Source organism: Chelonia mydas, chromosome 18, assembly GCF_015237465.2.
Source record: "Chelonia mydas isolate rCheMyd1 chromosome 18, rCheMyd1.pri.v2, whole genome shotgun sequence".
Classification (NCBI taxonomy): domain Eukaryota; kingdom Metazoa; phylum Chordata; order Testudines; family Cheloniidae; genus Chelonia; species Chelonia mydas.
In genome coordinates, this window is record NC_051258.2 from 4,140,431 (window position 1) to 4,165,219 (window position 24,789).

The 24,789-nt window shown below is 46.8% G+C and overlaps 1 protein-coding gene across 7 annotated transcripts in view; it reads left to right on the forward strand.

The window, feature by feature from the left end:
• ZBTB40 (zinc finger and BTB domain containing 40) overlaps positions 1-24,789 on the forward strand; it is a 71,779-nt gene that overhangs the window by 42,402 nt on the left and 4,588 nt on the right. For 2 of the 7 annotated variants that reach the window (XM_043531644.1, XM_037881041.2), the window contains exons 7-17: positions 4,405-4,541; positions 5,038-5,236; positions 6,713-6,846; positions 10,432-10,600; positions 14,388-14,804; positions 15,466-15,672; positions 17,980-18,144; positions 18,769-18,983; positions 19,766-19,928; positions 20,573-20,659; positions 23,856-24,082. In XM_043531644.1, the coding sequence (XP_043387579.1) occupies positions 4,405-4,541; positions 5,038-5,236; positions 6,713-6,846; positions 10,432-10,600; positions 14,388-14,804; positions 15,466-15,672; positions 17,980-18,144; positions 18,769-18,983; positions 19,766-19,928; positions 20,573-20,659; positions 23,856-24,082 (2,120 nt within the window). The remainder of the gene's footprint in view (positions 1-4,404; positions 4,542-5,037; positions 5,237-6,712; positions 6,847-10,431; positions 10,601-14,387; positions 14,805-15,465; positions 15,673-17,979; positions 18,145-18,768; positions 18,984-19,765; positions 19,929-20,572; positions 20,660-23,855; positions 24,083-24,789) is intronic. The other 5 variants (XM_043531645.1, XM_037881042.2, XM_037881044.2 and 2 more) reach the window with 5 other exon arrangements.

The window sequence follows — 24,789 nt, forward strand, 5'->3', positions numbered from 1 at the left end:
ATTTACCAAGGCAAATTCTCATCACTGGCAATTTTTAACTCAAGATTGGATGTTATCCTAGAAGATCTGCTCTAGGAATTATTGTGGGGCAGTTCTGTGGCTTGTGTTACACAGGAGATCAGACTGGATGATCACAGTGGTCCCTTCTTCCCTTAGAATCCATGAGTCTGTGAAGTCTTCAAAGTGTTCAGATAATGGCCAGAAAGTTTGGATGTTTGTCTGGACTTCAGTGCACTTCTGAAAGCTTACTTTTATAAAAGCAGAAATGGAGACTATTTTCACAAAACACCAGATGAGTGAAAGAACAATGGGATAAGAGGACCTTGCCAGTGACAATGGTCTGTCCCTCCCCAGGCCCATGTTATGATACAGAGCAAGTGTTACCATATGCAAGCCCATAACTGCTTCTTGGTGAAATTTAAATCTAATGATTTAAAGCTAATCTGTTAAATACAAGAGTGTTTCTGTCCAGTATCTAATTACAAATAAGCTTTTTAGTTAATCACATGAACATAACAGCACTGGTATCTGCGACAAACCTAGGGTTGAATACAGTGTTCCTTTTATAGGCAAAATTGCCAAACTCCACTGTTCGATGCACTGATGTGTTAGTGGCATATTTGGCTGCTGGTACAGGTGCCCCCTTATGTGAGAAAAGCAGATACCAAAATCTCGCAGATACCAAAGCATTCAAGCACAAACATCGCCTTTCATGCCCAGTATTTCATGTTAGCCAATCTCACCGCTGAGGGAAATGAGTCTCTCTCCAGAGCTCAGGATGTGACTAGCTTTCTTTTAGAAGGCTGGTTTTGAGTGCCTTTCCTCATGGCTTGGGACTCATGTGGAGATTGTGGGCTAGATTTTCAGTTTGTGTATATCCATTGAAATCAGATGCCAGCTGAGAATCTGACCCACTAAATTCCACAGGAGTCTCTTTGGTTCTGCAGAGCATATAAGCCCTACAGTCTCCCAGAGCTGATGGGTGTCCCTGAGATCTCTCTCAGGATCTTACAAGGTTTTATCAGAGAGCTAGATATAATTTACAGGACTAAGGAGAGAACCAGAGGTGGAGAGTGGGCAAAGCTATAACCTCTGCAGCAGATGGGCCACTTAAACAGTTACACCTTCCACATCATGAATGACCATATGAAATATAGGTTCCCACACTGAACCCAGGCCTTCCCTTGGAGCTCTTTCCGTTAGTGGCTGCAATCCTGCAGTGTTTAGTTGGCATTTATACAGTTTGTTTTGTAAATTTATAATGTAGCCCTATGAAAATCCAGCTCTAATAATCTAATCTAGAATTGGTGTTTGGCCTTACCCAGGAGGGTCCCACAGATGTGTCATAGAGTAAGTTAAAAGGGAGGGGCTTTCCTGTGTCACAGGTAAATGTCGATATAGTAACATGGGAGAGTCAGTAGTTCTTTCCCAGGGACAGGACATAGGGCTGTCACATAGACTGGCACTGTTACTGTGTTTAAGCATCAGTGTGTGGTAGTAATGAGACCTTTGAAGCAGTCCCTATGTGATGGCTGCTGCTGGAGTCCTTGAGTCTGCATTAATATCTGTTGAATGCAAAGTCCTTGAGTAATTGTGCTGCTGTGTTTTGCCACAGCTGCAGTTTGGAGTAGGTTGCTGGGCAGTGTCAAAGTGTAATTGCAGCTTGAGACCACGAAAGTATGGATCACCACAGCATTGGGGAGAAAAGAGTGTAACTCCCAAATAACCACTATGAATGCATTTGTAGTCATTTCTGTGAAACATTTCAGGCTCCAAGGCATTCGATCCCACACAGGAGACCCTGGCAGATGCCTACCTCCAGTGTGCCCAGTGCAGCCCCTATTCTGGCTCCTCTATAACCTCCTGCTGAGGTTCTGGTTGCACCTTCTCTATTTAGGCACTCCCTGTCCATGGCTGCACTGAGTCACCGCACCTCCTCCTCAGCAATGTTCCATCTAATTTCTTAGATCCATGTGTGGAATGAATTTTGTTATGTGCACCAATATGGAGGAGATGTGTGGCGGGGTGGGGTCGAGGGGTTCAGAGTGTGGGAGGGGGCTCAAGGTGCGGCAGAGGGTTGGGGTACAATGGGGTAAGGGAATTGGGGTCCAGGAGGGGGCTCAGGGCTAGGGCAGAGGGTTGGGGTGTAGGGGGGGCAAGGGCTGTGGCTGGGGTTGAAGGCTCTCGGGGGGGCAGGGATGAGGGGTTTGGGATGCAGGTTGCAGCGGGGAGAGAGGACTTCCCTCAGTCCTCTCTCACTGCAGCAGCTCAGGGCTGGGGGAAGGGTGCCTCTCCCCGGCCACAGCAGCTCTGTTTTTTGAGCTCTGAGGACCATTCCTCATTTGAGTGGGGATGGACCTTCTGTCCTATGTGGGCCTAGGTCCTCCGTCCTGGACTTCAAATAGGCCAGCATCTTTCATCAGTGCTGAAGCCACTTAAAAATTAAAAACTAAATTGAAATGCAGTGAAATGTAAATGAAAGTTTAATAGAAAGCAAATTTGTGCTCATAATACCGAGAAATCCCTCTGTGACAAACATTCCAGGCAGACAGTTTGCCTCATCATTTGTTGAGCACCATTGCTTCCCTTGAAACATCAGACTCCGAATGTGGTTAATTATCTAATGATAATACCCATTCCAGGGAGGAGCATTCCTTCATTACATGAGTTGCATATTCTGGAATTGAAATTGGAATAAATAGAAGCACAGTTCTTTACCATGGAAGTAAAGAGCAAGGGAGAGTCCACTGATACCGCACTGCACTGTGTGTCAGATTGAACAGCTCTGGATTTGGTAGAGTATTACTGTGATGTGAAATGTACCTTATTGCTATGGACAGAGTTTAAGTGACTCATACTAAGTGTGCTTGCATTTTCAGGGCTAGACATGATTACAAGATTTGGAATCAATTCTAAGAATTAATTTTTGTTTAATGAAATCTTAAACATTAAATATGAGAAAAAAACCTGCTAGTTCTTAGCCCAGCTCCCTGCTCAGTGCAGGATTGTTCCTTACAGCTCCAGGATGCTACATTTAAAGCTAGATTGGGCAATGAGGCTTTCACTGCTTCCCTTGGGAGACCAGGCCACTGTCTCATTTAATTCACTGGCAGGAAGTTTTTTCTGATATTCACTCTGAATCTTCCTTTTCTTAATTTCATCCATTAATTCCCATTGCCCCCTTTCTCCACCTTAAAGAGTTGTGCTCTCTCTTTACAGTGTGTACATTTCCAATTCTTTGAGACTCCCTATCTATTCCCCCAAAAGCCCAATAGCTCTGTAATTGTAACTCATTCCTTCCTTCAGCATCTGAATCTCATTGGTGCTCTTTCCTGATTCACTCAAGTTTTCAACTACGTTCTGGTGTTGCTGTGCCTACAGTGGAATGTGGCATTCTAGGTTCCTCATTTCTCAGGTCTTCAGAAGAGGCATTGGGGTTTTTTTGTTTGTTTGTTTTTTTGGCTGCTGTTTTGCAATCCACAATTTGCTTTACTTTTCCCTAAATATTCTCATCAAAGATAACCCCGCCTACCCAGACCCAGATTATCTTGGCCATGTGGTTGTTTGGGAAATGGTGTAGCGTATTTAATATATTACTTGTACGCACCTGAAGAGTTACTCACAGTCTGTGACTTATAGACCATAGGCGCCCTCAATGTAACGACAACTAAAAGTCAGCAATGGAACCTTCTAACTACAGGGGAATCGAAAGGAGAAACTGTGAAGGATCGTCTCACAATATTGTCTTCATATGCTGGACTATATGGTCTGTTTAAGAAGCTGAGCCTTTGATCTTCTGAACTAGGAGGACTGTGACTGATGCTTTGAATAGACTAGGAATATCTATCTGCAGCCAGGAGACTTATGTGTATACACACACTGTACAGTTTATAATGTCTCCTTTCATATGGATAAGTTTAGAGCTTAGACAACTGAATGGCTAATAGCCTTTGGCTAGACCTCACTAAAGGGCAGGTGGACACTGCAAACTTCTGTTACACAGCTCAGCCAGTGCAGTGCACCTCACACCTGCTGCTGTCCATTCCTTCTGATCCCCGGGGCTCTGCCAGTGGCACTCCATCCTGACTGGAGTATCTATCTCTGATATTCATAGCACAGTACTACCAAGACACCTCAGACCTGTCCTGCAACCCCCTGGCCTCCAAGGCTCTTGTGAGGAGAATCTGTGCTTCCTTCAATTTTCAGTTTACAGATCATTAGTGATTAGAACTGAAACCTATTTTTTCCTTGCATCCTGTGCTTGGATTTGGACCCAGGTCTCCCAAATGAAAGGCTACTGCAGTAACCTAGTGTGCCAGTGTGGTCCCCTATCTGCTTTATCCCCTTAGCTCTGAGCATCAGAAAGGCACAACATATTGAACTGTTGTTTTCATTTGCATTCAGCCAGAAGGACCCCAGAGGATTATGGGACCCAATTACTGAAACGATACCAAAAAAACTTTGCAGAGCTCTTCATGGACACACAGATGCTGCTGCGAGGGATCTCAGCTGCACAAAACTTAGCTCCTGGAGAAAGAGAGGTGAGAGGATTGTCTGTCTTCATATTTGACTAGAGTATGGTGTCCTAAACCCTGATTTGTATGTGGAAGGCTAAGGAGGACCTGATTATTTCATTCATCAGTGCAACACGGTGTGGGTTTTTTTACTGCAGAAGTTGGGTTAATGTCTTGTTAGCTTTCACCAGGTGCAGCAAAACACAGCAAAAGATGGATTCATGGAGCTAAAAGTTGCCAAATAGCAACTACTCACTCCACAGCCAAGGGAATGGCTTCAGTTTCTCTTGGTACTGGCATGTCTCATCGCACACTGGTACTCCTGTAAGTACCCAGTCTGGCTGCACATTAGCTGCTGCATGGCTCAAGCATTTTGGTCACGTGACACATGTTCCTGGTATAGGTCTCAGCAGGGCAGTATCAAAATGAGAGTCCAAATCTCCAGCAGGCAGATGGGTAGTTGGCTAGTCTGTGGCAGATACATAGAAGTTCCTCTTAGTGTCTTGGTGCCTGTTTCTTGAAGGTAATGGAACAGATTGTGAAGAGGGAGACTGACTCGAGTGGTTTCAGCTCACTCGTATCTGCAGCACTGGAAGAACAAACTGTGTCGGTGACTGCCGTTTGGCAGCTGCTACTGGCAGTGCGAGAGGCAGAGCTTCCTCTGAACCTGCTCATTGAGGAAATCCGGAAGGAACCCGATGCAGAGTTTTTCTTCCAAACAGGTAGTGATGTTGTATTCTGGACAAAGATGCTTTCCTTCTAGATCCCACCAGATCCTTCCTGAGGTGCCTTTCTCATTGTTCCCACCCATCCTTCTCCCCCTCGTCCCCGCAGACATCAGAAATGGATTATCTACAGAGCCTCCCTCCCACAGTCAACAACAAATCTCACTCAGTCTACTTTCCTCCTATGCTTTAGAGGTGCTTTCTTCTCAGATCCCACCAGATCTTCTCACTTCCTGCACTCCCCCCTGCTGCAGATGTAGAGATGTACAACAGTTCTCACCCCAATCCTGTGAAGTGGTGACTAAATGCTTCAGAGTTCAGATAAGCATCTAGAGGTTTGGCTGTGTGTCTGAATCCCTTGGGTCACCCCCCAACTTGGCTGGAAAAATGGTGAAAGCCATCTTTCTTGTATGACTTCCAGCACACACTCTTTATAGTTGGAGCCGGAAACACCAGAACAACAGCTTTTCATGTGGTGTTATGCATTGCTAGAATTGTGTAGCATATTGCTCATTGAAATGAGAAATAAGGGGACACAGCAGGACTGGAGAACTGATATTTACTAAACTCTTTCAAACAACGCAGCATTTGCCTCTAGAAATCAGCAAAGCTTTTGAGGCCTGGGGAGGGTGTTTGTCTTTCCCTGACTCAGTTTCCCCTCCCTGGTGTCCTGCCAGGTAATGAAAATGCAAGTGTGTCACCTCCCTGCACCTGGTTAGCACTTTCAGTAAAAAACTGATTTGAAAGAATTCAAGAGGTACCATCAAACTGAAACCCTATCAGTTTGAAAACATAAGCTAATGGTAACTCCAAGGCCACAGCTGGTACAGGTCCACTGCCTGACCCTCTAGAACTTATTTCTGCCTCAGAGTTTCCCTGCCAACTATAATTACATTTTTCTACTTTAAAATGCTTTTCTTTCCCCACTTACTGAATAATAATCTCACACAAACAAGAGTGGCGGTCAGCTGGCTGACTCGCAATGTTGGGAAAGAGTGAAGCTGACTGTACACAAACTGCTGTTAAATGTACCAGGTAAACACACTGGAAAAACTAGAGAAAATATATTTATCCTCTAATTTGTTCCACTGCAGCAATCTTAGGCACTGCTGGTTACAAAAGCAGGCAGGATGCACTCAAAGAGAAGTGTGATGATTGTTTAAGTTGACTGTGTTTCTTTAAAGAAATTCCTTCAAAAGAATCACGAAACCTGTTCTTCTCACCCCATGCTCCAAAGTGGACAAGCATTGAACACTGTTACTCCTGCTTTATTTCTAATTGGATTTGTTGTTGAATGGTGTTTTCACAGCCATAACTAATGCCACCAAAGTCTTCACCTTAGTCCTTGACCCTCCCCCAGCTCTCAAAGGGAAGCGTTCCCACTGAGGGGAGGTGCCCCTGTCTGAAATGGGGTAAATAGAGATAAGAGCCTGCAGGAACCCACTCCATTCTTAATATATTCTTTTCCTTCAGTGGCCACCAGTGAAAGTACAGCCATCGAGATAATACTGAGACACAGCAAGCTGATCACGGAGGCCATCAAGCAGAGAGCTGGACTGGAGGGCTTGGCTCCAGGAGAAGTGGGCCTCACAGAGGCAGTGAAAGAGGTACTGATGGGGTGGTAAGGTGGCCCACAGCTGTCCTCTGCTTTAATGCAATGTACATTCCATGATATTGACGGCTCCTAGCTTGAAATGTTCCATCCTGATTCAAGTTGAAACCACTTAGATCAGAGTAGAACATGGCATACTGGCATCTGTGTTCTCGGAGCTACCCTTCTCTGAGAATGAGGGGTTGACAGACATTTTATGCAAGGTATGCATGCAGCTCTGGCTCCTGGAAGTTACCAATAGGCCCTCATTTGAGCAAAATGTGGGTGCCCTGCCGTACAGTACTAGCTCATTTCTGCAAAGTGGCATAGATGCCTTAAGGAAAGCACAGCTGTCAACTAGCATGGTGTGGACTGTCCTGTAGGTCAGCAGCCTCCAGACTGCCTGTCAAACAAGTGAAGTATTCATAGTGGACATGCTGAGAATGATATGGCTGTTGCTATGACTTGGTGGATTTTAGCTGTCTTGTAATGTTGGCGAGCCCACCTTGGCATTCACCTCTAGCAAAGGGAGACTAGGCCACATCGAGCCTGTAGAACTAAAAGAGGCAAAAGCATCTGCTGGGCTCCTCAGTGGCTGGCTGGCGGGTGAAATTTATTCACAGAGCAGCCTTCAGCTGATCAGCTCTGCTCTTCTAATTGATGTTGCAGCCTCTCTGAGGACTTGGTGTTATTTAGACTGACTGTAAATATTTGTTAAAATGGAAAGCTCTCTCAAGCCTTGACCTGATGCAAACTCCCTAGTAACATCCTCAACTCTTCCCATGCTGTTGCTTATCTCATACACAGTTAATGCTTCTATAGCCAAGAAGAGCTACAGTGGGTATAGTACCATGGGATCAGGGTTGAAGGGGAGGGAAACACCCAAAGGCCATCGGAATGATGACTTTAATGTCCTATAAATCACAGCACATCAGTGCTATCTCCCAATGAAAGGCTGGAGTTACCAGTTAGCTAACAATGTCATTACCCTCAAGGAAAGCGAGCTAATGGGGATTGAAATGGTCCCCACTTCCTTGGAGCAGCAGTGCTAGTTTGGCTCAGTCCAAAAGCAGCAAATTGAAATCATGTAACCTTTTCTTTTTTCAAATCCCCAGAAGCCCTTTCAGCTGGTGCAGAGTTATAAACTAAGTAAAACACAATATCTGCCAAAGGAAAGTCAGCAATAGAGGAGGTTTTGGAACAAATTAATAAATTTAACAGTAATAAGTCACCAGGACCAGATGGTATTCACCCAAAAGTTTTGAAGGAACTCAAATATGAAATTGCAAAACTACTAACTGTGGTATGTAACCTATCATTGAAATCAGCCTCTGTTTCAGATGACTGGAGGATAGCTAATGTAACACCTATTTTTAAAAAAGGCTTCAGGGACAATCCTGGCAATTACAGGCCAGGGAGCCTGACTTCTGTACCAGACAAATTGATTAAAACGATAGTAAAGAACAGAATTATTGGACGCGCCGATGAACACAATATGTGGGAAAGCGGGAACATGGCTTTTGTAAAGGGAAATCATGCTTCACCAATCTATTAGAATTATTTGAGGGAGTCAACAAGCATGTACATAAGGCTGATACAGTGGATGTAGTGTACTTTGATTTTCAGAAAGCCTTTGACAAGGACCCTCACCAAAGGCTCTTAAGCAAAGTAAGCCGTCATGGGATAAGAGGGAAGGTTTGGATCAGTAACTGGTTAAAAAACAGGAAGCCAAGAGTAGAAAGAGATGGGCAGTTTTCACAATGAAGAGAGGTAAATAGCAGGGTATTCCAAGGATCATAGAATCATAGAATATCAGGGTTGGAAGGGACCTCGGGAGGTCATCTAGTCCCACCTCCTGCTCAAAGCAGGACCAATCCCCAACTAAATCATCCCAGCCAGAGCTTTGTCAAGCCTGATCTTAAAAACCTCCAAGGAAGGAGATTCCACCACCTCCCTAGATAATGCATTCCAGTGCTTCACCACCCTCATAGTGAAAAAGTTTTTCCTAATATCCAGCCTAAACCTCCCCCACTGCAACTTGAGACCATTACTCCTCGTTCTGTCATCTACTACCACTGAGAACAGTCTAGCTCCATCCTCTTTGGAACCCCCTTTCAGATAGTTGAAAGCAGCCATCAAATCCCCCCTCATTCTTCTCTTCCGCAGACTAAACAATCCCAGTTCCCTCAGCCTCTCCTCAGAAGTCATGTGTTCCAGACCCCTAATCATTTTTGTTGCCCTCCGCTGGATGCTTTCCAATTTCTTCACATCCTTCTTGTGGCGTGGGGCCCAAAACTGGACACAGTACTCCAGATGGGGCCTCACCAATGTCGAATACAGGGGAACGATCACGTACCTCGATCTGCTGGCAATGCCCCTACTTATACATCCCAAAATGCCATTGGCCTTCTGTACTGACACATGCTATTCACCATATTCATAAATGATGTGGAAAAAGGGCTGAACAAAATTTGCAGACAATACTAAAGTACTGAAGATAGTTAAGTCCAAAGCTGACTGCAAAGAGTTACAAAGGGATCTCACTTGACTGGGTGACAAAATGGCAGATGAAATTCAGTGTTGGAAAGTGCAAAGTAATTGGAAAAAAATAATCCAAACTATACATACGAAATGATGGGGTCTAACTTAGCTGTTACCACTCAAGAAAGCAATCTTGGAGTCATCGTGGATAGTTCTCTGAAAACGTCTGCTCAATATGCAGCAACAGTCAAAAAAGCGAACACTGTTCGGAACCATTAGGAAAGAGACAGATAATAAGAAAGAAAACATAATAATGCCACTGTATAAATTCATGGTACACACGCATCTTGAATATTGTGTGCAGTTCTTGTTGTCTCGCCTCAAAAAAGATAAATTAGAATTGGAAAAGCAGAGAAGGGCTATGAAAACGATGAGGGGTGCGGAACAGCTTCCATAGGAGGAAAGATTAAAAAGACTGGGACTGCTCATTTTAGAAAAGAGACGACTGAGGGATCTGATAGAAGTCTATAAAATCATGAATGGTCTGGAGAAAGGGTTGTTATTTCAAGTATTCTTTACCTCTTCACATAACACAACTTAGGGTCACTGAATGAAATGAATAGGCAGCAAGTTTAAAACAAACAAGAGAAGGTACTTCTTCACACAACTCACTGTCATGCTGTAGAACTTGTTGCCTGGAGATGTTGTGAAGGCCAAAAATATAACTGGGTTCAAAAAAGAATTACAGAAGTTCCTGCATGATAGGTCCATTGATGGCTATTAGCCAAGATGGTCAGGGATACAACCCCATGCTCTGTGCATCCCCAAATTTCCAGTTTCCCGAAGCTGGGACTGGATGACCAGATGGATCACTCAAAATTGGCCTGGCTTGTTCATTCCCTCTGAAGTATCTGGCGCTTGCCGCTGTCAGAAATGAGTTACTGGGCTAGATGGACCATTGGTCTGACCCAGTATGACTGTTCTTATGTTCTGAGCTCTGTGGCGAAAGGCATGTTCTTCTGTTTCTCATACAGGGGTCTAAACCAAGCTAAAGCAATTACAGGAATGAAAACAACATCATCTGCCATGTGACTACTTCTTCTCTCTTGTGTTTCTTTAGCTACTGAGTATTTCTTCTCAGAAGGAGAGTTCAGAGGCCTCCTTGAAAGCAGCTCTGAGCGCTGCACAGGAGAAGTCTGTACCTGCCATCAAGATCTGTCAGCTGTTATGCACTGTTCATGAGTCTTTCCCAGGCCTACAACCAGTGATGCAGGAGCTGGGGCATGTGGGTAAGAAACCTGCAAGTACCACTCCAGTTCGCTTACACCAGTCTCTGGTAATTGGAGCTGTGTGTGGTTTAATGTGGGATCACAGCATGGAATTGTTGCCTGCCCAACCCCTGTATTGTACTATTAGAATGGGGCATTCACTAAAGGTGTGCTTGGGATCCTAGTGGATTCATGCATGTACCCTAGTACTAGGAAATGTACTGTAAGGTCATTCCTACATTAGCAGGGACATGGATTGGTTGGCTTAATAGGTGTTGACCATCTCTAACTTCAGTGATTCACCCACTACCTTTATATGTGATTTCATGGGCTAGGCTTTTGCTCAGGAAACACTCAGGCTGTTTGTTAGCTGCATTGCATGTTCACTGGTTTACTTTCATGTGGAGCTATCTCAGCCCTGGCTGTTCACATGATACTGGATCCATGTAGGTTTCTGTGTTCATATTGTAAATATATTAGCCATCTCATAGGTTGACCTAAGATAACGGTATTGTCCAGCACAAGTCTGTAGTGACATTACAACCCTATAGCACAAGGACTATGCAGTTTAGTGGTTGTTTGAACATTCAGGCTGTTTTTCCTAGTGTATTCTTAATTTGGCCCTATTGTACGTATGCTTACCCTTTAATTCCATTGATTCAAAGTGACCAGGCTGCATACAGCCAGAATGATCATGGTAGTGCCAGCATGGCTGAGGCTGTTCTGATTCTCAGACCCATCCAAACTCCAATACAGATATGATATCTCAAACAGATGGACAGATCCTCCATCCAGATTCACATTCCCTGTCTGTCATAGCATGGATACTGGTTGGCATACATCAGCACAGAGAATCTGTTCAACTGAGATACAAAATGTTCTCCTCCACAGTAGAAAGGACTCTGAGACTTACTCTGCCAAGTGTAAAAGATTCACTATCTCGACACAATAATGCCAGTTATTGCCATCTCTGCTTCTGATACCAGGCATCCTGCAGTCCTACTGTCACTGATAAGCTCTCTGAGAGTCCACCTAGCAACCATCTCACCTTTCCACCCTACAGTTCAGGGGTATTCCACCTTTTCAGACCCTACGGTGACTAGATGTTCCTAAAAGGCCGTATGAGGGTATAGCCTCCAGACAGAAAACTTTCCCCTGCTAGGGATCTAATTATTATACTGGCAGGGCTATGGGCCCACCTTCTGAGCCACCAGCTATATGTTTCCTGTTTCATCTTTCTACCAGAACAGATGTTCCAGTAGCAATAACATCAGAAGGTAAGGATGATAAAAGTACTAATGACAGGGCCCCCACATATGTTTTTTAATAATGACAAGGGTGTCCTCAAGACCTCATCCAAAATTTATACCGAACATAGTTTCTGACTTCCACCTAAACCAGGTTATACATGACCTGTGTTTTCCCCCAAACCACATTCAAACAAAGGCAAACCTAAGTGTCACACCCTAGCTGTTCGCAGAGTGCTCCTTTTACACTGATAAAACTAAGGCATTGAGGGTATTCCCCAGTCTGTTCATAGCTTATGCAGATGAAAGGTCAGGCCATTTCAACACAGAGACTTCCTAACTGGATTTCTACTTATTCTTAGCCCACATAGACCCACTCTGCTAGAGCACATGCAGCTTCTGTTGCGTCTTTGAGCAGTGTTCTGACACTAGAAATATGTCCAGCAGCAACCAGCTTTACTAAATAGTGGAAGCATCAAGATCCGATGCTCGTTTTGGTTGGTCTATCCTGTAATCATTGTTGAGGTATCTGGGTGTGGGGTTGCTCAGAGCACCTCAGAAAACAGGGGGGTTTCCTGCTTAGCTTACAGCAATGGTGGTTCTTCGAGATGTGTTGTTCACATCTATTCCAGTGTTTGGTGCAATCAAATTCTGCACCTGTTGGCCAAAGGTGGCTGTTGGGGGACTAAGTGTCCTGGTGCTCCCAGCCAAGGGCATAAAGGGCAGGGTGACCCCACCTGCCCCTCAGTTCCTTCACCAATACAGAGTCCAGGCTTAGTCAGACCTCGCAGTAGCAGGAAGAAGGGCGGGTTATGGAATATATTTGAACAACCAGTCTTGAGGAACTACAGTTCCTGTAATTTGAGTAATCATTTCTTCTTCATTGGGTGCTTGTCTATATACATTCCACTGCTGATGTCTCACAAGCAGTGACCTAGATTACAGGAGGTGGGTTCTAAGAGTCTTCCTTAATCACCTGCCTCATATACACACCCTGTACATTCTTTGGGTAGTTTATGTACTACAATAAGTATTGCAGCTCAATGGCAAGTTCAATTCAGGGGGTGAAATCCTGGTCACAATGAAGTCAATGTCAGAACTCCCACTGACTTCAGTAGGGTCAGGATTTTCACCCAGGATGCCGTATCAGTCAGCCAGGGCCTGGGAACATCTTAAGTCCCAAGTTCCTTGCTGCTCATATCTTAGAGAATGTTCTCTGTAGCATATCCAAAAGAGTGTGTATTGTCTAATCACAAAAACCTATTTAAGATGATTTAAGGTGCTGAAGGCTACAGGGAGCCTCAATGCTGAGAGTGGGAAAAGCTTCCTGTGCTGGTGTCAGGGGAGTAGATTTGGTCTGTGGGAGGGGAGTAGAGTGGAACTTTAGTGGGGCTGAAATGGAAGAGGTGAGATATGGATGGTGCTGTCTTGGCAAAGGAGGGTGAACTGGAGGCTCGTCTTAGAGTTTATTTTACACACTCTACATTTTCAGTATGCCACAGAGTGACATCTTTAGGTTTCAGAGTTAATGATGCATTAAAATACATGGGTATTTAACATCCCTCAGCTGTTTTTCAGGCTACCTACAAACTCAGGGTGACAACCCTGCATTGGTTACACTCAGTTTACATTTGCAAGGTTCGCTCCATAACCACAAAAGTTAGAAACATACTTTCAAAAATGCAGCCTGGAGTTCCTGAGAACCGTGCTGTGGCAAGGGGTGAATTCTGCACTAGTTTCCATGGCCACAGATTTGCAGAATTCTACCTATAATGAAGAAGCCAAATAGCTGTTTATATTTGTATTGCCTCCCCCACACCGATTACCACGGGGGGGGGGGGGGGGGGGGGGGGTTCCTGTAGGCTGGAGTCTGGTGTACATTTTCCAGTTTGTGCCTTTTGGGATTGTGCTGTTGCTGGGGCTTGAAAAATTGTTAGAATCTCTGGAAAGGGGGCACTAATGAGTGATTTTAAATCCAGTAGCGGTCTTCCCAGAAGAGCATGAAGCACCCCAGAGCATTAATGTGTCCTCTTAGAAACAGGCTATGATGGAGAGGGATTCCTGGGATTTACCCTGTTCAATTACGGGATCTGTATTCACTTTAAATGGAAAATTCAATGCTGCCTTATCTCTGGTGCCACTAGGGTGCCATCATAACAAAGGCCTCAAACCTGCAAATCTTTACCCACACAGTAATTTCACTCATGTGAGTAGGAGGCAGTTTCAGAAGTGCTGAGTTCCCTGCAGCTCTCGTTATTCTCATTGGTGCTGAAATGAGAGCTGAGTTCTTTTGAAATTCTGCCCAGGTGCTCTGTCGCTTTATCCAACCCTCTGTAGATATTGGCATTTTTGACAGAGAAATTCAGGCCTGATGCTCCACTTCCTTGCACCTGATATTGTCATTGCGACCTTCACAAAGTGAATGTGAAGTGCTGCCATTCGGATGTGACCATGTTCTGCACACATTCAGGCATCCATTCACACCTCTTAGTAGGCATGGGGTGAGGAAGGCCAGAACCTGGAATTGTCAGTAAGCACTGAAATGGGAGTTGTGCACACAGGGCTCCTGACCGAGGGCAGTGGGGAGAAGGCTGGAATCAGGAAATGGAAGGTGAACAGTGAATCCCAGATTGAAGCTATGGACAAGGAGGAGGAGAAGGCTGGGGGTGCAAGCGCCAAGGAGCAGAAGGAGCCCCAAGAGAAAGCTCCCTCCAAAAAGAACTTTGTCTGCAAGGCCTGTGATAAGAGCTTCCATTTCTACTGCCGTCTGAAGGTGCACATAAAGCGGTGTCGTGTGGCCAAGGGGAAGCAAGTGCAGTGTAAAGAGTGCAGTGAGATCAAGACCTCCAAGAAGGAGCTGGAAAAGCATCAGCTGGAAGCCCATGGAGGGCCTGGAGCTGCAGGGACAGCGAAAAAGAAGAAGAAGCGGCTCCCAGTGACATGTGACATCTGTGGAAGAGAATTTGCTCATGCCTCAGGTAGGGTTAGACCTGGGAGAGATTCCACAAGCAGCAGGGGAAGAGGTGCTTAGATACCAGGGTAATGGCCATGTTGACAACACATTAGATAGCCTGAAATCAGAGCCCCTTCCCTCACTTATGCACTGGGGACTCTAGGGGAGATTGAGAAGCCCTGAACTGCACTGTGGAGAGGGGAATGCAGTTCAATTCATTTCACCTGCCCTGCTGATTGCCCCAGCTTCTTGCGTGATTGTTTTTTCCACCATTGCATGAAGCTTATGTTGGAAAAGTGGGGCTGCTGGCAATTTAAAAGGCCTCCAGAAATAATTGCACTGCAAAATGGCCTGTTCAGTTCTTCAGCTGGTGGTAAGAAAAGGGCCAAAGCTTCTCAGTGCTCTGGGTTCTTTTTCCCCTTACCCCAAGCCTCCCTGCTCTCAGCGTGGTGGATGGGGTAACACCGCTCTATGGGAAGAAGGAGTTCACTGCCATGTCATTCTTTCCTCTTATCAGCAAGTGGCAGCTAGGGAAGCAGTTTGGGACTGCTGGCTGCTAAGAAAATCAGCTCCTTGGATGTGAAGTTAGGCAGTCACCTGGTGTCAAGGCTGGGATGGGGTATTGCTTTTGTACAAAATACCTTTGTGCCGGGCATTAACTGCTGCCCTTGGTTTCCTACCCCCAGGAATGCAGTACCATAAGCTGACGGAGCACTTTGACGAGAAGCCCTTCTCCTGTGAAGAGTGTGGTGCCAAGTTTGCGGCCAACTCCACCCTGAAGAACCATCTGCGGCTGCACACCGGAGACCGCCCCTTCATGTGCAAGCACTGCCTCATGACCTTCACACAGGCCTCCGCCCTGGCCTATCACACGAAGAAGAAGCACTCTGAGGGTGAGCCTGCTGGAGTCATTGTGTCCCTGTTGTGCCCCAGGGCCTGTGTGCCTTTGTGTATGCTTAGAGGAGGAGCATGGCCTGGCAGTTAAAGCACAGGGCCGCACTATAGGTGCCCTGGCTGCAGAATGGGATATTAGTATTTACATGTGTGAGGGGTCATGGCTTCATCCATCCACGCCTGGCTACCTCTACTGCTCCTGCCTTGTTGGTGGGTTGTTCCCTCAGCCTCCCTTGTAATGGCTCCTCTGCTTTTGTCCTTGGCTGGTGCCTGTCTCCCTGACTTCCTGCCTTTCTCTAACCTTATCTGCTGACAATGGTTTCAGCTACTCACATTAGCAGTTGATGCAGATCATTCCCCAGCTCCAGCTGCCTCTAACATCAGCCTGTCACTGCCCAGCTGCCATCTCACTCTGTCTCTGAAACAGACCTTCTTGTGTTCCCTCTCTCTGCCTTTGTTCTCTGTGTCCACTGCCCTTCCTGTCTTCTGGGCCCACAGCTCCAGTGTCTATTGACTCCTCCCCTCAGCCCTACATTGAGTCCTTCGCTGAATCAATGCTTCTCCCTGTCTGGTAAACCTGCCCTTTCCTCTCCATCCCCACTGCTGAAACCCCAATCCCCATGTGGGTCATCTCTTGCCTTGATTATTGCTGGCTTTCCTGCTTCTCTAGTCTGTCCCAGCCACAGCTGTGAAACTCCTCTGACCTCAGTACCCACTCCTGGAATCCCTGGGTTGGCATTCTGACTTCTACAGTCTCCCATACAAGCTCCAAGACCTTGCCTGGAAGGCAGCACATACTGTTGTCCCCACCTAGTCCCTGTCTCTTTCTCCTCCCCCACTGCCCCCCCCCCCCCCCATTCTCGTCCCAGGTCTCTGCCCCTCTCTTCCCCCTTTGTCTCTTCCTCCTGTTCTGAGCTTTATACCTTCTAAGCACTGCCATCTCTGCCTGGAACAGCCCTGCTGTGCTTGCCTGCCTGATGCCCTCTCTGCCTCCAATCTCACTGTTTCAAACACGATTGAATTCATGGAAGTTCTATGGCCCATGCTTTGCAGGATGTCAGACTAGTATAGTTGTCTCTTCTGGCCTCATCTATGAAAGCAGCCTGCCTTCCCCTCTTCTCTGCAATAGATTTTCCCATGGTACATTTTGATAACAAATCCAAACACAACACATTTCCATTTTGGTTTTCAAAAACTGAAAAAGTTCCAGCTTTTTTAAAAAAATAAATAAATAAATAAAATTTATTCCTTTTTTCTCTGTCTCTCTTCTTAAAACAAACAAACAAACAAAAAACTTCCTTCCTCTTTTTTTCCCTTCTGGAAAAAAGGTACAAAAAGTAGGAAATGAGGAGAAGGTGAGGGGAACCCCCAAAATCAAACCCCATTTTTGGAAGGTTTTGAAAAATTAAATTAAATGAAAAAAATTTGCTTCATTTTAATTTTTGTCACTGAAAAATATAAAAATCAAACTGTTTTTCCAAAACATTTAAATTTCAAGGAAATTGCACTTTAGATTGGAAAATGTTTCAGTAGAAATATTCCACCTCACTCTACTCATCAATGCTTCCTACATCCCCCCTCATAGAATCATAGGACTGGAAGGGACCTCGAGCAGTCATCTAATTCAGTCCCCTGCATTCATGGCAGGACTAAGTATTTTCTAGGCCATCCCTGACAGACTGCTGCCTTGGGTGTGTTTCCTTGTCTCGTGGAAGCTTGTAAGCTCCTCTGAGCAGAGAACGTGTTGCTATGTTTGTAAAGCACATTGCAAACTTGTGGCACAGCATAGATCATAGAATATCAGGGTTGGAAGGGACCTCAAGGGAGGTCCCCTAGTCCAACCCCCTGCTCAAAGCAGGACCAATCCCCAATTTTTGCCCCAGATCCCTAAATGGCCCCCTCAAGGATTGAACTCACAACCCTGGGTTTAGCAGGCCAATGCTCAAACCACTGAGCTATCCCTCCCCCCTGTATTATTTACAGTAATAAATCTGTGTCTATAGAACAGCTAGTAGTTAAACGGTCTGCATTGTAGCTGCATGTATGTTATTGTCTGTGTTTATAGTCAGAGAGAGCTCACCTTTTGCACACAAGGTTTTGTGGTTCTGATGCCAGCGTCTTTGGGAAGGACTGCTTTTGTCGGAAGTTTGTGTTGGAACCGACACCTTGCTCACATGAGAGCTTTTGTGTTCCGTAACCTCCGGCCACCTTTCCTGAGAAGTGAGCTTATGATGTCCAGAAATCCTGTCCCCCTTGTCAGGGCCAGCTGGAGAAGTTCCAGCCTCTGATCTTGGCTCTCACTGCAGGGAAGATGTATGCCTGCCAGTACTGTGATGCGGTATTCGCCCAGTCCATTGAGCTGTCTCGTCATGTGAGGACTCACACCGGAGATAAGCCATATGTCTGCAGGGAGTGTGGGAAAGGATTCAGGCAGGCTAATGGGCTCTCCATCCATCTGCGCACCTTCCACAGTGAGTATCTTGAGCCCTGCCATGCCTCAAATAGAGTCCTTCCCATAAGGCAGAACAGAGCTGTTGGAGCTCCTTAAACAAATGGCCATCAGAATGTGACTGAGAGGCAGAGATGAAGGGGCAATGCCATGTTCAAGTGCTTGATGTTCCAGACCACAGCAGTCCTTGCTCTGCCAGACAATGCGAGGGGCAGTCCTGGTGTCCTGGAGCTTCATGGGCTCTATGAAGGACTGCAGTCTGGTCTTTCACTGGTGCTTCCATGGTGGTACTTTTCCTCCTGGAAAGGAAAAGGCTGTTAAGCTTTACATGGTGGAGGTAGGGGTGGGATCTTCTCAAGGAAACAACAGCACCGTCTAACACCACAGGCCAAGGGAAAGTGGGGCTCCAAAGAACCAACTGGGAATCTTCATCACTGTAAGTGACGGGGGAAGAAAGAGGGGAATAGTACTTACCTGCAAAGATCCTAAAACTCAAATGTTTGCTATTGCCTGGAAATAACTAGCATTTCTTTTCCTCTCTTGCTCCCCTCTTTCTTCTGCCTCTTCTCATTTCTTTTCTTCTTGATCTGTCTGTCTTCCTCTCTCCTCCCCATCCCTGCTTTTCACCACCTCTTTGTGGGAGCAGATATTGAGGATCCGTATGATTGTAAGAAATGTCGGATGAGCTTCCCCACCCTGCAGGAGCATCGCAAGCACATTCATGAGGCCCACTCCAGGGAGTACCATCCCTGCACTACCTGTGGGAAAGTCTTCAGTGCTCCATCCCTCCTGGAGCGCCACATGGTGACCCATGTTGGAGGGAAGCCATTCAGCTGTGAGATTTGTGACAAAGCCTATCAGGTGGGCTGGGCTCAGTGCACATGTTACCCCAACATCCCAAGTACCCTAATGCACATGTTATCCCACCCCTCCAGCATACCCCATTGCATGTTGCTTTTCAGAGAAACCACTCACTGACAGTGTGCAATTAGACACTCACACAGGGCAATGCCTCCATTGCAAAAGGAACAAGACGACTCGTTGTTCAGAGCAGGGTTAGTCTTGTGACCAGTAGAAAGAAGGGAGGCGTACAAACAAGGACAATAGAAATCTGTAGGCTCTGAAAATGTGCCAGTTGCAAAGATCTAGATAAATTCCTGCCCTGGACTCCCCAGAATCTGAGCTTTGGCTTCAATATAAAGTTTCTAGCCTTCTTGGCTGCTAAGAGCCGTTAGAATAGAATTCCCCATTTTGCAAATGGCTCCCTAGTGAAGCAGCAGATATGAAAATTTAGCGCCAAATGGGCCTGTAGTGAGGAAGATGGGAGAGAACGAATAGTGCTGGGCTTTTCAGAGGCTGTGGGATGAATTTTGTTAGTAGAGCTCACATGCTTTCTAAGCCCCACTCAGGATGCTATACTGCTGATGTAAATGAGTTACAGTAACACAAGCGAAGTATCAACTGTGCTGAGTGGCACAGGGTGGGTTGGGATCAGATCAGATGAGAAGTACAGTTTGCTGTGTCTCTTCCCACGGCGCACAGCTGCTGTATCCATGTGGCCTTATGACCACAGCCTGTTGCTGTCACATTATCCTGTGGAACAGCTTTGCCATTGTAACATGGTTTGCTTTATATCTTTACAGCAATTGTCAGGGTTATGGTATCACAACCGGACCCATCACCCTGATGTCTTTGCAGCTCAGAATCACCGCTCTTCCAAGTTCTCCTCACTGCAGTGCAGCTCCTGTGACAAAACCTTCTCCAGCACTACTGCTCACAAGAAGCACGTCAAGGCAGAACATGCAGGTAAGAATCCAGCACTGTGTGCTCTGGGGAGCCAGTGCTGTGGAGTTCGAAGTGAGCTGCATGAATAGCCCTAACCTGGCAGGATTGTGCACAGCAGTCTCCTGAGACAGCACTAAAATTCACTATATCCCATCAAACCAGTCTCCTCCAGTGAGTCCCCTCTCTAGGAATATCTACACTATAATTAAACACCCGCAGCTGGCCCGTGTAATTCAGGCTTGCAGGGCTCGGGTTACGGGACTGTTTAATTGCAGTGTAGACATTCAGGCTTGGGCTGGAGCTAGGGCTCTAGGACCTCATGAGCAGGGAGGGTCCCAGAGCGTGGGCTCCAGATCAGGTCTGGACATCTACACCACAGTTAAACAGCTCCACAGCCCGAGCCCAAGTCAGCTGACACAGGCAAGCCGTGGATGTTTAATTGCAGTGTAGACATACCCTCTGTGTGATTAACTAGTTCTGTAACAACTTCCCTTTGCTAAGTCATCCCTCCTAAGATGCTTCTTGTTACTGTAGTGAGATGGGCTCTTGCTGCCATGGCCCCTTGAGAAATGGCGTGTGTCTAGGTCGGGAGCCCTGGTCCAGAGAGACTGTCTGATCTGGAAGGAACTTTGAGCCCACACCTCTCCCCATGCTCTTCTTTTCAGATGTGAAGTTCCATGAGTGTGAGAAGTGTAATGAGCTTTTCCCCACGCTGGCTCTGCTGCAGGTCCATGTCAAGTGCAGGCACTCAGGTCTTTTTTTATTGTTATTTGTATTCCCATAGCACCTAGGGAACCTGTGTCATGGACCAGGCCCCCATTGTGCTAGGTACTGTACAAACCCAGAACAAATAGCCCTTGCCCCAGAGCGCTTGCAATCTGAATAGAAGACAACAGATGGCTACTGAACAGAAGGGAGAGTACAAGGAAACAGTCAGACACTACTGGTCAGCACCAGCGGACTCAGCTCACCAGCAGCCTAACTGTTGTCAAGTGTTTTGTAGGCATCATGGCAAAGGAGAGTTTGAAGGAGGGATGTGAAGAAGGCTAATGAAATGGCTTTGTTGGTGTTTATGGGGAGTGCCTCCCAGACATGAGGGGCAGTGTAGGAGAAAGCACAAAGGTTCTTGTTTGAAAATTTAACGAGTGGGTGATGGAGGCTGGCATCACGAGCCAATCAGAGGTGGGAGTCAACATCTCAATAGTGAATGAGAGATGATAGGTAGAGTGGGGATAGGCTGTGAAGGGTCTCGAAAGTGAATACATATAGCTTATGTATGGTACGGTAGAGAAGAGGGAGCCCGTGGAGGGACGCAAAGGCAGGGGGGATGTCATGGTCCGTGCAGCGAGCTCAGAGAATGATCCTTGCAGCAGCATTCTGAATGGATATGAGTGAGGCAAGGTTGCCTTTGTCAAGGCCCAAGAGAGAAGCATGTTGCAGTAATCAAGACATGAGATGAGAGCCCGGAGGAGAGATGTAGCTGTGTGGATGGATAGGAAAGGCCGTATCTTAAGGATGTGATGGAAGAAGAATCTGCAAGATTTAGACATAGCTTGGATGTGAGGCCCTAGAGAGCATTCCAAGTCACAGATGATGCCCAAGTTATGGGCCTGTGTGACGAGCTTGGTTGGGTAGTTGTCCACAGTGATCAAGAAAGGAGGTAGGGGAAAGGTTTGGAGGGCTGGGGAGATTAAGAGCTCTGTTTTTGCCATGTTGAGCCTCAGTTAATGGCTAGACATCCATAAGGAGATGTAAGAGAGGCAGGCCGAGATTTGAGTTAGGACAGAAGGAGACAGGTCTGGAGTAGTGAAGTAGATCTGTGAGCCCTCAGCATAGAGATGGTAGTTGAATTTGTGTTTGCAGATGAGATTATCTACAGATGAGATGTAAAGGGAGAGGAGAAGGGGATAAAGACAGAGCCTTGTGATAGCACCACAGACAGCTGGGGTGGGGTATGAGGAGGATCCTCCTAGGACATGCTGAAGGAGGAATTAGAGAAGTACAAGGAGAACCAGGAGAGGACAGTCAGGGAAGCCAAGGGAGAACATGATTTCAAGAAGAGTAGCATGGTCAGTGGTGTCAAAGGCGATTGGCAGGTCAGGGAGGATGAGGATAGAGGACTGGTTCTGAGATTTGGCTAAAAGGGGGACACTGGAGACTTTGATGAGAGCAGTTTCAGTAGAGCTGAAGGGGAGGAAGCTACTGTAGAGAGGTTCTGGAATGGAGTTCCACTTTTCCAGTTCCATACAGTGATCGTAGAGAGCAAAGAGGGAGATGGGGCACTAGTTTGTGAGGTAGGTGGGGTCAAGGGTGTGTTTTTAAGATGGGAGAAACTAAAGCATGTTTGTCTTGTGAGGGGAACGAGAGAGGAGAGTGAGAGTTTAAGGAGAAGAATAAGGGAGGGTGTGAGGGAGATCAGGAAATGGGATGGAGTCACTGGGGCAAGTGGAGGGGTTGGAGGAGGAGAGCAGATGAGAAACTTCTGTGTCTGTGAGCAGAGGAGGAGAATGTTGTAGGTGGGGAGGCGGGAAGGGAAGGCAAGCTGAGGGGAGAGGGAAGGTCACTGTCATATTTTGTCAATTTTCTCATGGAAGAAATCAGCAAGTTCCCGTGTAGAAAGAGAAGTGGAGGCAGGACGAGGAGGGAGGAATGAGTCAAAGGCGACAGAAAACGCGGCTGGGATAGAGGACATGGTGTTCAGTTAGGTTGGAAAAGGAATGTGTTTAGCTAGGAAGATGGCGGAACTGACGGAGGAGAGAACAAATATGTAGTGGAGGAAGTCACTTTGGTTGCAGGAGTTTGGCCCAAGACACGCTGGAGCAGGAGTGGAGGAAGCAGATGTTGGGGGTGAGCTGGGGCTGAGCGTTGTGAAGGCAGATCTTGCAATGGTCTTTTTAAATCAAAATTGGAAGTTTTTTCTAAGTGATCTGCTCTAGTTCAAACAGGAATTAATTCAGGGCAGTCCTATGGCCCGTGTTGTGCAGGAGGTCAGATTACCTGATCACAGTGGTCCCTTCTGGCCCTATGTTCTGTGAATGTATGAGCTGAGATTGGAGAGGAAGGCTGGTGGATCGTAGATGACAGCAGCATGGCAGGGGAGAGGAGAGAAGGGTCGGACGCAGGACTGCTCAAATGAGGAGGAGTGAGGAGGGAGAGGCTGGCAGCAGTAGTAATGGGAGAGAAGAAGCCCAACAGCCCCACCACAATCTGATACAGGGCAAGGAGTATGAGAGAAAGAGGGCAGCTGTAGAGGCAGTATCAGCTTGAAGGGATCCAGGTCTGTGTGAGAGCCAGGAGCTGGAGAGAGCGAGGTAAGAGGAGGTCGTGGATGGCTGAGATCTTGGTGGAGATGGAGTGGGTGTTCCAGAGACAGCAAGAGAAGGGGGAAGGAGAGAGATGGGTATGAGGGGTGGAGGTGGTGGCAGGGATGGGGTTGGCAGGTAGAGAGGTTGGGGGATGGAGGGAGGGCCAAGTTTGGGGCAGATATCTCCCGAGGTGAGAAGGGGAGTGTGGATATAGGATCTGGATTTGAACTGGTGGAAGGAGATGGGAAGAGAAGCAGGCGGGAGCTGGTGGGAGCTGTAGAGGGCTGAGGGTAACAGGAAGAGGCAATTGAATCAATGCAGGGAAGAGGGGGATGGAGGCTGTGATGCAGAAGCGGGGTGGAGAGAGCTATGGGTGAGAGGCAGATGGGCAAGATTAAAACCAAACCCCCACAACAATCCACACCATAATGCATCACAGGGTGCGGGCAGGATCCCTCACCATCACATTCGGTGTCCCACCCCTGCACACACCACTGTGCGGCTCATTGCAGAGCCTCTCACACACTGCTCCCCATTGTCTCCAGCATCGCACTCCTTCCTCCCATGCCTGCCCCAGCCCTGGCTCTCTGCTCCTCCAGTATGTTCTACTCAGAGTGATGCTTTCTCCATGTCTCTTACACAGGGACCCAGCCATTTCGCTGCTTGTACTGCGTGGCCTCCTTCCGCTTCCCGGGGGCCCTGCAGCACCATGTCACCACAGAGCACTTTAAGCAGATAGAGAGCACCTTCACTTGTGGGCTGTGTGGGGAGCTTTTCGCTACTCGGGAGCAGCTGCAGAGTCATTACAGCGCTGAGCACCCAAAGGTGACGTTCACGGAATGCCAGGCCACCACTGCCCAGCTTGTGCAGGTAACTGATTCCTCCAGTCGCTGGCAGTCACCATGAGTGCCAGGCAAACCTCATGTAGGGGAGGCTGGAATAAGCTCCCAAAGTTGAAATGCCTCTGATAGAATCATAGAATATCGGGGTTGGAAGGGACCTCAGGAGGTCATCTAGTCCAACCCCGTGCTCAAAGCAGGACCAATCCCCAACTAAATCATCCCAGCCAGGGCTTTGTCAAGCCTGACCTTAAAAATATCTAAGGAAGGAGATTCCACCACCTCCCTAGGTAACGCATTCCAGTGTTTCACCATCCTCCTAGTGAAAAAGTTTTTCCTAATATCCAACCTAAACCTCCCCCACTGCAACTTGAGACCATTACTCCTTGTTCTGTCATCTGCTACCACTGAGAACGGTCTAGATCCATCCTCATTGGAACCCCCTTTCAGGTAGTTGAAAGCAGCTATCAAATCCCCCCTCATTCTTCTCTTCTGCAGACTAAACAATCCCAGTTCCCTCAGCCTCTCCTCATAAGTCACGTGTTCCAGTCCCCTAATCATTTTTGTTGCCCTCCGCTGGACTCTTTCCAATTTTTCCACATCCTTCTTGTAGTGTGGGGCCCAAAACTGGACACAGTACTCCAGATGTGGCCTCACCAATGTCGAATAGAGGGGAACGATCACGTCCCTCAATCTGCTGCCAATGCCCCTACATATACATCCCAAAATGCCATTGGC